Source organism: Lissotriton vulgaris, chromosome 4_1, assembly GCF_964263255.1.
Source record: "Lissotriton vulgaris chromosome 4_1, aLisVul1.2, whole genome shotgun sequence".
NCBI lineage: Eukaryota > Metazoa > Chordata > Amphibia > Caudata > Salamandridae > Lissotriton > Lissotriton vulgaris.
Window position 1 is genome coordinate 2,111,926,621 of NC_141691.1, and position 17,659 is coordinate 2,111,944,279.

The window sequence follows — 17,659 nt, forward strand, 5'->3', positions numbered from 1 at the left end:
AACCAGCACGTGCTTGGACACACAATGAAGGCAAAAGGTGAGCTATGAGTATTTTCTCCAGTATTAACCGCTCCATCTATAACTTTTTCTCTCTCACACTTTTAATGTCGTTTTTTCTCTCTTTCTCTCTCTCACTCTCGCTCACATCATTTCTCTTTCTCTTTTAAAGTTATTGACGCTGCTGTCCACTCCGGACCTCAGATAATGTAGTACGGGAGTGTATGTTGTAGCACTTCTATTCTACTTTATATAAAATGTGCTCTTACATTATCAAGAATATGGGGCAACACTTTTATAAACTATAGGAGAAAAAAGGAGGGTATGGCCTCGCTTAACTGATATTTTAGGATATTCAATTTTTATTTGTCACCCCTTTCATATATATAGCGTCAGCTTCTAAATAAAGTGTATTTGTATTTGCTAAATAAAAACTGTTTCAAACCTAGACTGAAATTTTTGCTGCGCAACCACACCTCCCCATCAGAAAAGTAAACACCACATTATAAGTAAATAGTGCTCCTCGAAAGTATCCCACCCGCAAACTTGATTAAAAAAACACCGCAAGACACTGTCATTTATTCCACCGTGATTTGTACACCACACGGCAATTATATAAATAAACATATAAAAACAATTTTTACCTTCATAATCTCTGTCCACCACTTTGTGACCACTGTACAGAGTTAATAGTGTTCCTAACCTCCACTCTACTACTTTCTTTTCCCATACTCCTTTAGAAGTGCATCACAAAATCACTGACAACAGTGAACCGTTCCCACCCAATAAGGAGCAAACTTGTGTTTGAAATACTTTAGCCAATAAAATGTCCATGTTGTTCCGCAGAGGAGGAAGGAATAACTGCCAAAACCTCTGCTTTTAATGTTTCACAGCCAATGAACATTAAGCTTCATAAGGTCCCGCTTGGAACACGTTACCCAATGAAATGTCCCTAATACTCTGTGAAGAGGGAAGGAATCGCTGACAGCACTTCTACTTTCGACAGTTTACAGGCAATCAACATTAAGCTTGGGAAAGTCCTCCTTGGAGCACGTCAGCCTATCAGATGTCCCTCCTACTCCGCAGAGTGGAAGTGAATGGCTGGCAACACTTCTACTTTCAATAGTTCACAACCAACCAACATAAAGCTCAGGAAAGTCCTCCTTACAACATGTAAATCAATTAGATGTCCTTGCTACTCTCTGGACCAGAAGTGAATTGCAGAAAACACTTCTACTTTCAATAGTTCGCACCCAATGAACATTAAGCTAGTTGTTGGAACACCTTAGCCAATTAAACGTTAAATTTGTTCCACACACACATACAGAACACCCCCTCCTTCATATTATTACATTTCCTGTAACAAAGTGACCCTATCCGTAACAAAAGTGAACACTGCCTAATAAATAAACATTATTCCACATTATATTAAAGAAAAGCCGCAATACACTGCATTGTTGTTTTCCCAATATAATTTCCACAGCCTACTGCACCTCGCTCCCAACATGAGTGAAGCCCCGGGACTATGAGGTCCCCAGCGAACCCCCGCTATTATTTTTATTATATTTTCCACTGACTTCTTCTATGACTAACAGTTCCTATGGAAACATTTTAAAACTCCAGCACAGTAACTGTTTCGATTACCAACATTGTGTGGTGAACTTCTAACCTCTGTGCTCACTTAACTGTTCCATCAACTGTTACTATGGTAATAGGCAGTAAGCAGTTTGCGGGTAGGGTTGAAAAGTACTGGCTGTACAGAAACCGTTATATTTACCCAGGATCCTTTACATAACAGAAAGGAAAACAAAGTAAGACAGAACACTGTGTAGCAGATTTACAAGCCCCTTGTACCACTTTTGAGTCACTTTTCCTATCTTAAAAATGACGCAACAGTAAAGCAATGAACTTGTAAATCTGCCCCTATGCACATTACGAGCAAAAGAAGTACGCAACTCTTTGAATTCCTTATCGATCACAATTAGAAAGTGTTGATTCACGATTCACAATGCACTTCGATAAATACTTTATGCCTATTTATATGGGAGACGAGATTGTCAACATTACAAAACTTAGGGGCATATTTCTAAATTATTTACAAACACGGCGTTAAAATTGTTGTCGCTTTAACGAAAGCAAACTACAACAAAAACTGCAAAAATGGACTTCAAAATCTTTAGTTATCTTCACGGAAGATTTTTTCAACATTGCTGTTTGCTATGCAAGAGTGAGAGCCACCCACCGGAGCTGTAAAATATATGGTGCCTACCCCGGGACACTGCTGTTTGCTATGAGAGGATGGGAGTCTTGCGGCTCCCGCCCTCCCTTAGCAAACTTGGTTTGGATTTTGAAAGACAGAGCAATGAAATCTGTTCTCACTTTCAAAATCCAAGCCAGATAGCTTTTCCACATGCAAGTTACCATCTCCCCATGTGGAAAAGCAATGCCAGCTCCCGAAGGAGGTGGGGAGCCGGCGGGACAGTAGGGGCATTTTGGCCCCCCCCACGCTCCCCAACATTTTATATAAGACCCGAGGGATGGGGTCCCCAGGGATATTAGAAATTACTTATAGGGGCTATTTTTTTAAGGTAAAATTAAAAGTTGCGTACCCAGTGTGGCGCACAGTGCGACCCCCTGGTGTGCACCCGCTGGATGCACGACTCATAATCTGTAGGGTGCAAGACTCCAGCGCCTTTCGTGCACAACTTCTACACGTTTGGGAGCCGGAATTGCTTTTCCACATGGGCAGCTACTAACATTCAGCTCCCCATGTGGAAAAGCAATCTGGTTTAGATTTTGAAAGAGAGAATAGATTTTCTTGCAATGGGAGGGCAGGATGGGCACCCCGGGACACTGCAGGAGCCGGCCCTCCCACAATACATAAAGCCCTGGGGAGTGGTGGTCCCCGGGGCTTTGGGGACCTTGGAGCCCCCCAACCATTTTTTTTTAGCCCGGGGGATGACGGGGCCCTCGAGTGCTTCATAAGGGGGGCCACGCAGCCCCCATCCCACAATACATAAAGCCCTGGGGTGGTGGTCGCCGGGGTTTTGGGGACCTTGGAGCCCCCCAACCATTTTTTTGTAGCCCCGGGGGTGACGATCCCTGGGGCTGGGGTGCCCCTCTGCTTCCGTAGCCCCAAAAAAGCGTACGAAAAAACAAATAGATGGCGAAACGCTGCTTACAGTAAAAGCCTCAATGGGAGGCAATTATGCGGCGTTACCTCTAAATTATCCACTCGGCAATACATACATAATTGATCCGAACTCCGTTCCGTTTGCTCAAATCCCTGGAGTGGGGGATAGAGCAATTCCAAACATGGAGCACAGATTAGGACTAATTCTAGCGGCACACGAAGGGCTTGCCTCTGCACACGCTGGTGTTTCCGCCACAGTATCTTTATTAAAACAGAGATATTGGTGGCCACGAATGAGAAAGCAGACTAGGAACTATGTTCTAGAATGTGAAATATGCCAAAAAACGAAAGTATCAACAGTGGAACGACCAGCGCAGACGCCCCTTCTAATCTCAGACAAACCATTAGCATGTGTTTACCTGGACCACTGTGGTCCTTTACAAAGGGACGGCAACTATAAATACATCATGGTCGCAGTGGATTCCTGTACGAGATTCATTTGGATGTGGCCCCAGCGCACGGCTGACGCCAGAACTGTTATAAAAGATTTTTGATTCTTTATCGGCAGATGTGCAATTGGCATGCTACATTCTGACCAGGGTCCTGCGTTTAGCTCTCGGGCTTACAAGGAGGCCATGGCCAGCATGGGCATTGCATTGCGGTATTCTAGTCTATTCCATCCCGAGGGAAATGCGGTAGTTGAGAGAAAAAAAGTGACATAAAGCAATCTATAACAGCGAGGGTATGAGGTTCTGGTGACGGTTGGGTCAAACATCTAATAAGTGTCCAACGTAGTCTTAATAATATGCCAAGAAATTCTCTAGGAGGCATCAGTCCATACAAACTTTTATTTGGTACTAGAATGATAATCCAGGACTCAGATTGTCAGACTTCAGTGGTGAAACAAAAATCCTTTGATATCAAAGATCATTTGGCTGTTTTACAGGACTTAAATGAAACAAGAAAAAGTCTGAGTAACGAAAACCTAAAGCCAACAACCACTGAAGAAAAACCACCTGTCCCAGCAAGACCTGTCTGGATTCCAAAGATTGGGGATCTGGTCAGAGAAAAGATTGCGGTGAAGAAGGAATTTGGGCCTTCTTACAGAAAAGCAGTACCTGTCTTAGCTGTCAGCGGAACAAGATCAGTAGTACTACCACCCCTTGCTGGTAAAAAGGAGAACCGAGTTGTATCAATCGACCTGGTGAAATCACAACCATGTGGCCAAAAATAAGTAGTAGGCCCAGTCGACTCCCAAGAAATAGCAGAAGACCAAATCTTGCTACAATCCAAGAGGTTCAAACTGAGACTAATCACATTTTGATAAACCTGCAGTGATTACAAACGGACTATGCAACAAAGCCATGGAACTTGTGCCTCTTGAAACCCAAATTGAAACACCTGTTTACAACGATGTAGCCTCGGACTATACAAATGTAACAAAAGAAAATCCAAAGATCAATGGAAATCCCGAAGCAATTCCACCAATTGACAGAACAGCATCTGGCTCTTTTAACAACTTTGATGATTTTTCCGATGATCCAAGTGAACATGGAGACAAGCCAGCAACAAAAACTTTAAAAAAAATAATCACAGAACTCTTTCATCAACTGAGAGAAACATATCTAACTTCATCATGGATTAAATATGGATTATGTTAGGTGTACTTTTCCTTCTTCTGTGGCTCATCTTAGTTTAAAGTTTGGGTATATTTATTGATGGAAAATATAGTACAATGGACACAGCAAGTCAGAACATCAACTTGATCCTGAAACCACACAGATCCTCTCACATCGAAAAAAGAGAACTATCATCAGTGAACACCACAGCCATCCCTATACCTGGTGGTATAGCATGGGACAGAACTGACTATGAAATCTATGGCCCGGTTGAGCTCTTGAAATATCCACACCAATTTAAGATTTCCTTAAGTGACTTTGTATCACCTAGTACCTTCTCTGATGATTGGGACTTTGAAAATATTAATAATATGATGTCAGATTTTGAAATGTCAGCAAAATATACGGAACATGATTATTTACAGGGTTCGTCGAATTATGAGGAAATGTATTGTTACATTCACTTTGGGCATCATTATCTACATAAGTCTGCAAATCCTAGAAATGTCTTCAGTTATAATCAATGGGAACATTGTCCAACTCCACCAAAAGGCAGTTTGAAAATATTTTGTGAGAAATGTTCTTACTTCTCAGGGTTTAATTACACTAATCCAGAAACGTTTTATTTCTAAATGTTAAATAAGACAGGTGTGAAAAACATGTTGACAAATACTAAACTGATTTATTCGGAAAAATGTTATGAAAAATTGTCGACATTTGGTTTTGAATTTTGGTAAAACAACATTGAAACAAAAACCTTTCCGGGGTACAAAAGAATGGCAGGTACAAGGTCTAGAATCATTGTTTAGAGCCTGCATGATCCCAGAACAAATAATGTTCCTGAATGACACCATTCAACAAACAACCTGTCTTGGTCTAGACAAGATAAAAGATTTAAACAACCCATCTATACCAAAACCTATGCCTGATAGAAACAACACTACAGAGTAGGGGTTAGACGAGTCCTATATTTTAAAACAAAACAGAACTATTCCAGCTTGGAACAAATGGTTGATCTGGCCCACAGACACTAATAACTGTCAAGATAGATTCCTGAACAAAATACAGGGGTTTAAACAGACCCAAGATACTCCCAGAGACAACATCCAGGGATAGTTACAACATACAGTGTAGGAAAACTATGCCTCGACTGGCTACAGAAATACACACTTCCCGAAATTAAGCAACACTTAACTTTACTTAAAGAAGGTGCTGACTTGAGATATTTCTTACTGGGACCTCGCAAACAGCGTCAAAAATGTTTCATATACGCCGGCATATACGCAGCTTTCATGAAGCTTTGAAGGTAACACAAATTGAAACTGCAGAAAAATACGAGAAATTGATCGTATTAATTTGGAAAAATCCCTTTCTGTGGTGGACAATGGGTTAACAACTCTGTCCTCCAGAATATATTCACTGGACTGCATTGTATCATCTGCAATTGATATCATAGAACAGGATATGATAATGTTACAACATGGTCAATCCCAATTGCGTTCTATTGTACAGCTAGGCTGGACATTACAAAACCTCCGTTCAGGCCACGTGCCATGGCGTCTATTCAACATAATGTCATTATTTTCTATCTTTAACCTTACTGATAGACAAATCTGGTTGGCACAAAAAGGAGCAGATTATACAATACTGAGCATTGAAAAACTAGAAAGATTACCATTAACAATGTCAGAAAGACCTGTCATTGAATGGATAATACATGGCACCATTACAACCCGGATAACAACTTTTCAGTTTCAATACTGCCAAAAATATATACCAGCAGGCCTGTATGAAAGGTTGGGTAAAGGATACATCAAATCAACCTGGAATTTACCTTTTAGACATAAATGTTATAGTGAAGGGAAAAAAGAGGTATTTCTTAGTGGTAACAATTGTAAAAAATCACTAAGCGGTACACTTCTGTGTCAAGGTATTAACTTGCATGGAGCCTGCGAAGGTTCATCAAACAACCTTTCATGTCTTCTGCACGGCACCCCTGCTACACAGATAGAGCCCTTTTTCAGACAACTTTCCAATGGTAGCTATGTTATATTAAGTGACCACAGCTGTTGTGGCATGATGCCAGGAAAACCCTATCTCGTGAGCGTGACTTCCAGGGTCATTTGTTTTATGCAAGTATTGTATCCAAACAGCAATCCAGACATGGAGGTAGCATTATGGCCTGCTGTGAATATCTCTTCTATTCGAATTGATACTTTAAGCAGAATGAAGTCTATTCTTTTACAAACAACTGTGCCTTTAACCTCGTCCAAAGAGACGTATGACCTGCAAGTTGCAAGGACAGCGGCAGAGATACATACCCTATTATCCACAAATTGCCCCGTGCATTTCGTAGAAATGTTAAGCCAAATCTTTAACATGTCAGATACCAGTGGCATCGCACATGTATTTAGGACAATTTTTTCAGGACTGTTAGCACCCTTTGAAACAGTTCTGGGCATCTTCCCGAATTTTGTGCATTCTCTTTTCGGTGGCCTGCCTCTTATTTTGGGACTTGTAGCAGGAATTTTATTTTTGTTCCTTCTGCTCCGATATGGCAAGCCAAGTGAGAGACAAAATTCAGGCTACGATGGAAGAAACGATCCTAGCAATACGATACCGAGACCGTATCACTAAGGTCCTCGGATTGGCCCGGCTAAGAGATCTGAATACTACTTGGCTTCTTTCATTCAGACCAATTTGGCAAAATTGCATCTTACCTGTGCTTCGATGTCTGCTATGCGGAGAAGAATGCGTGTTGGACGTCTGTCTTACACTACCATCAGCAGTACCAATGGATATTGACGCTTTGCTTTGTCCGGTAACGACTCATGCAACGTGTTGTCCCCAGTGGCTACCGATTCTGATGACGGCATTCGTTGAGACTTCACCATTACGATTAGGTGGCGGTGAAATACGAGATGAAAGCGGCACCACACAAGTACAACCCTCTGTGAACATTGCTGATCTGAACACCGATGATGGCAATGCATCGCATATATGCACTATTTCTGATTTTTCAGCGTTGGCCCAACTTTCACCTACTGTTGTAGACGAATTTATTGCCAGTCTAGCTGAGGTAATGTTCTCTCCTAACAATGAGAATAACAATTGAAAAAGCGAGCACACAGCGTTCCCTGAACTCTGAATTCGGCCTTCAGTTTTTATAAACAGCACTGCTGAAAACATTTGGAACTATTTTTTCCCATGAAAGCGAAAGTATTTTTTCCCAATTTCCAAAATATTTGGCTCATGATACTCTGCTTAAAGTAGAACTATTCTTAGAGAACCAAACTTCTATTTTTAGAGACGCTAGAGACATTATTTTGAACCAGCATCTAGCACATGTACAATCTTGTATAATTATGTGATGAAATGGTCTCGACCTTCTCTTCTGTATTAAGAGCCATTTCATAAATATAAATTTAGTGATTCATTCAGTGAAGATTATAATGCACTCCAGAACTTTTATCTGAATGATACCACTGCTTGAAAGCGTACAATATAATACTCATTTCGTGTATCTATACCATTTCAAATGCATTTGATGTATTTTGGGGTGGGCTGGAAAACACATGCATACTTATATGTTTATATATTGCTTAGTATTTAGTAATGATGGACATTATACGTGGAGTGGGTGTTGTGAACGTATCTTTTACATTTACATCTAGGACCCTAATTAAATATTCCCGATTTATGCCCTTATGTGGTTATAACAAATCATATCCTTATAAAGGCATAAGAATCATATCCATATTTAGTAATACCCAATGCAGTCCAAATACAGCAAGGCTACTTCCTTAGACTCCTAGAAAGTACAACGAGTTCTTTAAACAAACCAAACCTCCAGCAACCTGGGAATTCCCCATGCTTCTGTTTTGATTTGTCCTCGAACTCCTGCGAGTCCTGAAAGAATGGCCAGTTCTTAGTGACATCTTTTATTGACGTCTTATGTCCAACCTTACGTCAAACACGGCACCTTCCAGGTATAAATATACCAGCGTTTGCCTTAAACAACACACAGTGGTTTGGAGCAGAGTGGCTATCTACTTATCCGAAGCCCAGCTGATGCGAGTGCCGAAAGAAGCCGTCCCTCCCATTAGAAACACTGAGAAAGACGCTGTCTTTTTCTCCTGCCGAGAACATCCAGCTCCATTGTTTCCAGTCACCCTTGCGGGTTACTGGGAGATTGAGTCCTGAGAACGAGATACAAGACCTCCTTCATTCTAAAACCAAGGTACGGAGATGATTAGTTCCATAGAGAATTGAGTCAGATTCTTGGCAAAACTAACTTAACTTAAACTGCAACTCCCTTACTCCTTCCCACGTACTACGCTTAGGTTAGGTACACTGGGGTAGGCGTATTTAGAAGCACCAGTTGAGTACGTTTAGTCAACATTTATCATTGTATGTAATTGTATATATATTTTATCTGTTTTAAGTATCATATGGCTCAGAAACCATATCAATGCTTTTACAGTATATTTTCATAATACTCCTTTTACTGTATGCGCTTTACTAGTATTGCAATTGTGGCAATTCATTTCTCTTGCATGAGAAAGAAGACTGCTCAATAAATGACACCTTTTATTGAAAATGCCCGTCTCTCTATTTCTCTACCCTCTGGTGAAACTAAGTATGCACGATTGACTGAGTGAAATAGTTATCTATTGTTTTCACATGACTCTGGAGATATACTCCTTATTCTGGGGGAGCAAAGTTGTCATGTTTATGCGGTTGTCAGAAGCGAATCCCTTCTTGTCTAATCAGGGAAGTTAACTCCTCCCTGTTCATTCGAGAAAGTTTCTAGTGACCTCTGAGCTAGCTGGCATACCTACTTAAGTCTAACATATTCAGTAGAGACCTAGTCGACCTCAGTCCTACGTCTAAACTGCCGTTTATGTTATTCCAATGCGCAGAGCCTATTGGGAATATAGGAACTACACTACAGGGACCCCCATAAAATGTAATCATTTTGCCCCGGGAGTTGGCCCCCCCAGGGGCTAATAATGAAAAAAGCTCAATTTTATTTATTTATTCATATTACGGCCACACACCCTACGCCACTTGTCATTTAAAAAAGAATTTACTGGGCCCTTGGGTTCTTCTGGCACCCCCTAAGCACCTCTAGAGGGTCAAAATATTTTTATCCTGCCCCCTTTCTACATTTTGCACACTTGTTCCACTGACTTCTTCAGCCTTGCTTCAACCGCAGGACAAAATGGCTGCCAACAGTTCCTAGTTTCGAATGTTGACCACCACTTGACAGCCAATTAGCATTCAGCGCATGATCGAAAGGCTGCGTTTCTGCTGCGCTCACGGTGCGCTCAAAGTCTGCGGATCCACTGTGCCCATAGATATATATATGCATTTAACTATAATTTTCTCAGGAACTACTGAACAGATTGACACCATTTAAGAAAAAGGCACAAATCTGAACTGAGGACTACATCAGCGTAATTCTGTTCAGCAGTTCAGGCTGCAGCTGTGGCTAAAGGTCCTATGGGAAATTGCATGGGGAAAACATGTTTTGGAACCCCCTTTCTCGGCCCACTACACGAATCATCCCCAAACTTTCAGGATAGGAGCGGACCGGAGCGCCCGACCAGTTTTGAAAATTTCACGAAGATTCATCAACCGGCACCAAAGTTAATTCAAATAGAATGTTGTGGATTTCCAATGGAAAATAGGTCCTTACTAATTTCTATATGTTATGTTATTGTAATTTGTAGAGTGCACGTTTACCTGTGGGTGTCTTGGCGCTATGGACGGGCGAGGAAGTCTGCACTGACGGCTAATTCTGGAATAGCCAGGTCTTTAAGCCTTTCCGAAAGCCGATAAGAGAGGGAGACTCTCTAAGCTCAAGAGGGAGCGAGTTCGAATGTTTGGAGGTGTAAAAATGAAAACTACGCACTCCCCATTGCATGGTGCGGGTTTTTGGTACCTGGAGAAGTTTAGAGCCCGAGGACTGAAGATTCCTGGTAGGTTCATACCTGGCCAGCAGGTTTTGAAAGAAGATCGGCCCTTTATTGTTAAGGGCCTCAAAGGCTATGGACAGAGCTTTGAATTTAATCCGTTGCCCCACTGGAAGCCAGTGCAACTTGCGGATTTCGGCGGTGACTGAGTGGGTTCTGGGAATATTGAGAAGCAATCTAGCGACCGAGTTCTGCACACTTTGGAGTTTTTTGAGACATTGCTTTTGGGCATTTCCTAATAATCCATTGCAATAGTCCAGTTTGGACTGGATCAAGGCTGTCACAACAGTTTTTCTGGCATCTGCTGGAATGTATGGGAGAATTTTTCTGATCTTTTTGATTGGCTTGCTGATACAATAGCGTTGGTGTGGTGGATTAAGGAAAGTTTAGGATCCAACCACACCCCCAAGTTCTTAACTTTTTCCGACGGTCTGGGGGGTTCACCCATCTCCACTGGCCACCAAAGGTTGCCCCAACATGGTTGAACATTGCTAAAAGTCAGGATCTCTGTTTTGGAGGAGTTTAACTTGAGGCAATGGGTGTTCATCCAGTGATTGACCGTACGCATGCAGGTTTGGAATTGTGCAGCGGGAGATTAATCTTTTTTTTGTATGGTAATGGCAATCTGAGTGTCGTCTGCATAGGACGTGAGGCAAAACCCAAAGTTCTGAATTAGTGCGGCCAGCTCTGAGACATACACGTTAAAAAGTGACGGGCTCAAGGACGAGCCCTGAGGCACTCCACAAGGGAGGGTGTATGTGTCCGATCGGTGGGCATCCAACTCAACCATGAGTCTTCTGTCTTTTAGGAAGGAGGATAGCAGAGCCAATGCTGTGCCCCCGATCCCTATTCTATCGAGCCGCTCATGCAAGAGAGAATGGTCAACCATATCAAATGCGGCTGACAGATCGAGGAGTATGAGCATAGCTGTGCCACCCCGATCCATCGCCACCCCGATTTCTTCTGTTGCCTTAATCAGTGCTGTCTCCGTACTATGAGACCTGGGCTAACCACATCGCCGATTTTTTTAAGGATTTTCGGAGGGCAGGGATCAGAAGGGGATCCGGATTGAGAGTCTTGGATATATCTAGCTACGGTTTCAACGGAGACGGGAGAAAAGGCAAGCAAAGTATTGATATTATGCTGCCTACAGGTGAAATCTATCGAGGGGAGAGGGGTGGAATTCTGAAAGTTATTGAAAATGTTCAACACTTTAGTCTTGAAGGCTGCTGCAATATTATCGCATAGTTCTGCGTGACACTTAATTCGTGGGCCTTTTGCCGATGTAAATATATATATTATATACATTATATATTATATATATATATATATATGTACAAGCTTATGTTACTCATAATTGGTAACACACACAGAAGTGCAAGCTTCCTTTCTTCTGAACTTGTTAATCTTGTTGTACAAGAGTCCTAAACTTATATAGGTCATGTATTGCACAGGCAAAAGTGCAAGTTTCATTCGCTTAGAATGCCACTACCTTACCCATGTTACACTCCTTTGTTTATATTATAAGCAAGTTTTACATGGAAAGTAGTGGCATACTTTTCCTCAGTCACAACATAGGTGCACACTTTCCTCTCTCAGAATACATGTTCTGAGAGAGGAAAGCTTACATCTATGCTGTGATTGAGGGAAAGTTGCTTTTCTGCATGTGTATTCCAGGTTTATGTGTGGAAAAGCGGCAACAGACCTGGTCTGATTTTATGAAGTTTGTACATCTGCGCATGCCCCTTATTTTGAGTGAGAGAATAATCCAACCCTGAATGTCCTAAACAAGTTCTGAAGAAGGAAAGCTTGCACTTCTGTGTGAGTTACCAATCGTGTGTAACGGAAGCTTGTACTTCTGTATCTCATGGACATGTGCACAGTGAAGGAAGCTTGCACAACTTTTGCAAATGGAGGACCTTTTCTGAAAGAGGGAAGTTTGCACTTCTGTTTGTGCATACCTTGTCTGAGTGTGCAATACTTGCACTCTTTTCTGAATGTGTTAGACCAGTTCTGAGTGACAGAAGTTTGCACTTCTACATCTCCTAGACATGTTCAGTGTGAGGGAAGCTTGCACCTATGCCAAAAAACACTACAGAGCACACAAACATAATATGCATTCAAAAGCACATTCTACTGGACAGCAAACACAGTACTAGGCTGTCCTAGAGAGCACACTACACCATACCACATACAGTGCACACACTGCAAAACACCCACTGTACTAAAGATATTGTCAGACATCACACTGCACTAAACAGTGCACTGCATTAGATATCCTATATTACACAGCAAGCTGTAGTAGATGGAGTACAGCAGGACTGCTTATGATTATAGGTTCACCCTATGCAGCGTCTCCTAGTGAGAGGACTGTGCTGCAGCTTATACAGACTCCAGGATCAAACACACAGGGCCCAATGGCCCATTGACCTGCCCAGGACAGTAGATGCAGTAGACAGTAGGACTGTACTACAACATATACAGACTCTAGGATTAAACGTAGATTCAGTAGGACTGTACTGCAGTATATACAGACTCCAGGATCAGGCACACTTTACTTTGTGTTCATGATTGATCTCCACCCTGTGGGGATCCCTGTGAATTGTTAGTGCTTTTCAGGGACTACTGCTTTTGGCCCCAGATAGAGGTTCTGGAATCAGAAGGGATCTTTTCACAGATCTGTGTGAGGGTGAAATTGGGACATGTTGCCCCCGGTTGGAGATGGTGGAGGTCCGCCAAAGGTATCAGTGTGGGTTTCAAAATAAAATTGAATTCAGCTCAAATCCACTTACCTTTATAATTATGCATCTCCTCTTCAGGTTTCTGTATGTTTACAATTTCAATATTTGTTTCTTTATCTTTTCTTTTCGTCATTTCCTGCTCTGCACACTGAACGTTCTCCTTCTCACACCTGGAATGGCACAGAAATTATCTTAGTGCTAGAGAACACGCAAAGGCTACAGGATCTGAAAAGGAACAGCACATCCATCCTGTTATTGGAAATAAAATACTGTAATCACAGGAGCTCATGCAGGACAACATTTGGAGTGTCTTAACACACACACCCACACACATACACCCTCTCCTCCCCCAGCAGCTCTAGGGGTATCAAAAGTAAAAGTGTCACAAACTATCCCTTACACTCAGAATGCCCCTCTCCTCAAAACCTTGCTGGGATTAGCCCATGATAATGCAGGCTTCAGGACCTCAGAAGAATCAGTGAAAACTCAGCTACCAAAACACACAGCCACTCTCTCTCTTCATCTCCATTTCGGTTTATTTATCTGATTACCTGCATCATTCTCTCTTCCTCTCTCACACCCCTCTGTTTTTCTCCCTCTCTTTCAGAAAGCTCCAGGGATCTCCAAGGTAAGTGTGAGCATTCAGTTATTATAAACACAAACACTAACTCTAAGTGCCATATTGCCTCTCCTTTGTTTCACTGTCTCTCCTTCCCCCACTTTCTGTCTCTCTCTGTGTCACTAAAAGCACAAACATAGTTGTAATCCATTGATGTTGCTACACTCATACTCTCTTTTCATCGCTCTCTCAGCATCTGTATCTCTCTCAGTCCCTCTGCTTCTCTGTTATCGAATAATACATGCCACTACAAGCACAAACACACACCCTCTCTCTCTTTCTCACTAACACTCAAGGTTTGTTTGTCTCTTTCTCTCACAATTCTTGCAATCTCAAAGGCAGATAATCACACACAAACTGTATCTCTGCCTCTCTCTTTTACTCTCAATATAGGTCTCCTGATCTTCTCACGCTCACAATCTCCTGTCTGTCTGTCTCACTCTCTATGTTTCTGTGTCTCTGTCTGTCTTTCTCTCCCATGCTTTCTCCCTCTCCCTCAGCATTCTGTGCATGAATATTTCAGTAGTGCTGAGTATAAGTGTCTGTGAAATCTTGTATCCTGCCCCCTGTCTGTGAAAGGCTTCAATCTGGAATTACTAACCTCCTTGGGGTGCTTGAAATCCACTACAGTGAAATCTCTGGATATATGAACCTTAGAATCTCTAAGTGACTTGCAGTTCCGTATTCCAGAAATCTTGTAACTTTAATTCCTTGAAGTTCTTCAGCTTGGAATCTCTAGACTCATGATCCTTGGAATCTCTGCAGTTCTGCGCCTTGGATTGAGTGATGTAATATGTGACGTCATCAGCAGTGCATTGCAGGCGCGCAAGTTATAGTGAGTCCAACTAACTATAACGTGGGAATTTCATTGGTTTTATGTCAGTAAAATTTCCAGCTAACTATAACTGGTGTGAAACCTATGGTTTTTTCAGTGAATTTAATAGGTTTTTTAAATGCTAATTCCTAACTATAACTGGTGTGAAACCTATGGTTTTTTCAGTGAATTTCATAGGTTTTTTAAATGCTAATTCCTAACTACATCTGGTCTGAAACCTATGGTTTTTTCAGTGAATTTCATAGGTTTTTTAAATGCTAATTCCTAACTATATATAAGGCCCCAAACCTATGTTTTTTTCAGTGAATTTCAAAGTTTTTTTAATATCAAATGTCTATAGCTATGAAATGTGATATTTTTGAAAATGAATCCTATATTATATTTCTATTTAAAACAATTTTTTTAATGTATATTGTTTGGGCGCGTAGCGTAAGCGCGTCGGGTCATGTGACCTGAAAATAACACTTTTTATTGGTTCATAACAGTTTTGGTTTCATAATGATGAAACCCCTGGTCTTGTGACCTGAAAATAACACTTTTCATTGGTTCAGGACATTTTTTTTCCAAATGATGAAAGCCCCCACCTTTTTTCCTTATTCTGACTTTGTCCTTTGACTGAGGAAGACCTGTTTTGAGATCTTTGAGGTATATTTTGTACTTTGAAATGGCTACAGTAGCAGCATCAGCTGGAGCATCTGCACCACCACCACCACCAAGAGGACCACCACAACATCACATTGGTGGTCAAGAAGAAGAGGAGGAGGAGGAGGAAGAGGAGGAGGAAAGGAGGAGGAGGTGGCTGGCAGAAGACAATACCCGATACCAACCCAAGCCACACATTATATGGGAGTTTTTTCCATCCCTGAGGGAAAGAAGAAAGTGAATGCGGCAAAGGTGACTTGCCTTATCTGTGACATGGAACTTTCAATGGGTAACCCTAATAAAAAATATTCATTTGGGAACAATACCACGATAAGGCACATGCAGCGCAAGCATCCTAACAACTATGCTGCAGCAGAGATGAGCAGAACTGGCCAGCAACCCTCCCCAATCTACACCCAGCACCTCCAAACGAAAACAACCCACTCCATCGGGACCAGAGACAAGGGAGACAATCCCTTGCATTCAACCACAGTTTGGTGAATTTAGGATCACATGTATTTTTTGTGGTAAGACCATCTCCTATGGTGAGCAGAGCCTAAAGCTCATCCTCCTTGCTGGTGACAACCACAATTACCCCAAAAAAACTTAATTTTTCCTGATTTTTTTTGCTCCAGTTGAGCCATTTTCAATTCCCTGTTTTTTGTTTCTCCCCATAAAAACAAAAAAAAAAAACCCAAAATGGTTCTTAAAAGCCAAAAAAAGTACAAAGTGATGTCACTGACCATGTCATGAATGATGTAATATGTGACATCATCAGCAGTGGATTGCGAGTGCGCGATATATAGTTAGTGCAACTAACTATATATGCGAATTTCAATGGTTTTGTGTGAGTAAAATAAGGTTTTGTAAATGCTAATCCCTAACTATATATGGTCTATAACCTATGGTTTTTTAATTGAATTTTCAAGGTTTTGTAAATGCTAATTCCTAACTATATATGGTGTATAACCTGTGTTTTTTTCAGTGAATTTCAATGGTTTTTTAATAGCAAATATCAAAAGCTGTAAATTGTATTATTCTTTTAAATGAAAAATATATTTTATATGTTTTTAATAAAAAAAAATGTATGCATCTGCCAAACCCTGACCTCTTAATAGTGCACTGTGGTGGAAATGATTTGGGCACTATGACTGGGGTTGGTCTGGAAATGCTTTTAAAGAACACCTTTCATCAATTGATGACACTTTTTCCCCAAACTGCCTTGGTATATTCCAATATATGCCAAAGACAGAAATGGAAGTGGTCCAACCAATTTTTTCCACAATTTGAGAAAGAACGGAAACATGTGAATAACTTGCGTTACAACATTCAAGACATCTACAGAAGAGATGGTGTGCACTTCTCCAATGAAGGGAATAGAATATTCATCCTTTATTTAAAACTGTGCATTGGAACCTACTTGTAGGTACCTAAATTAGCCACAGAACCCAATAGCTCTTTTCAGAGCTACCCTATGTTCTGCACTTTAAGTTAATTAGGAAAACATTTTCTGATAGTTATATACTATCCCTCTGTAATAGTTATAGAATAAGATAGACTTCTCTGTTTTAGTTATGGATGGAGTTAGGCTTGTCTTGTATAATTAAGAATTTACTTAGGCTTTATCACATACATTTTTTTATATTTCTACTTCCAGTCTGATACCATACACTGCCCAAAGATAAAATCACTGTTTAAAAAACCAAACTACCTGTCTGTACACAAACCCAACAGTGCCCTATCTGTACTGATATATTTTTTTAAAATTCAATTTACAGCACAAAAAAGGAAGGAGAGCAAAAAAATACCATTGAAATTGTTCTGGAAAGCAACAAATATACAGAAATTGAACCCAATGACTCTGAATTCTTTGATGAATCACGGGACTTTGAACTTCTGCAATGTGTACAATCAGTAGATCACCTGATTGAAAATTAGAACATTTCTGACAATCAATTATTAGAAGTTCTTTTAAATTTTGAAAACGAATCAGAGAAATACATTTATATTTAATAATTCAAAAATTGTTTGAGACATTATTCATTTTTATATGTATTTTTTAAACTAGTACCAAATTGATTATAATGTAAAATCA

The 17,659-nt window shown here is 40.8% G+C and overlaps 1 protein-coding gene across 1 annotated transcript in view; it reads right to left on the reverse strand.

The window, feature by feature from the left end:
• The window catches only part of LOC147725145 (GTPase IMAP family member 9-like), a 146,204-nt gene that overhangs the window by 104,889 nt on the left and 23,656 nt on the right, over positions 1-17,659 (reverse strand). Inside the window, exon 2 of the mRNA XM_086967120.1 lies at positions 13,520-13,638. Within this exon, the coding sequence (XP_086823246.1) occupies positions 13,520-13,601 (82 nt within the window). The 5' untranslated portion in view covers positions 13,602-13,638. The remainder of the gene's footprint in view (positions 1-13,519; positions 13,639-17,659) is intronic.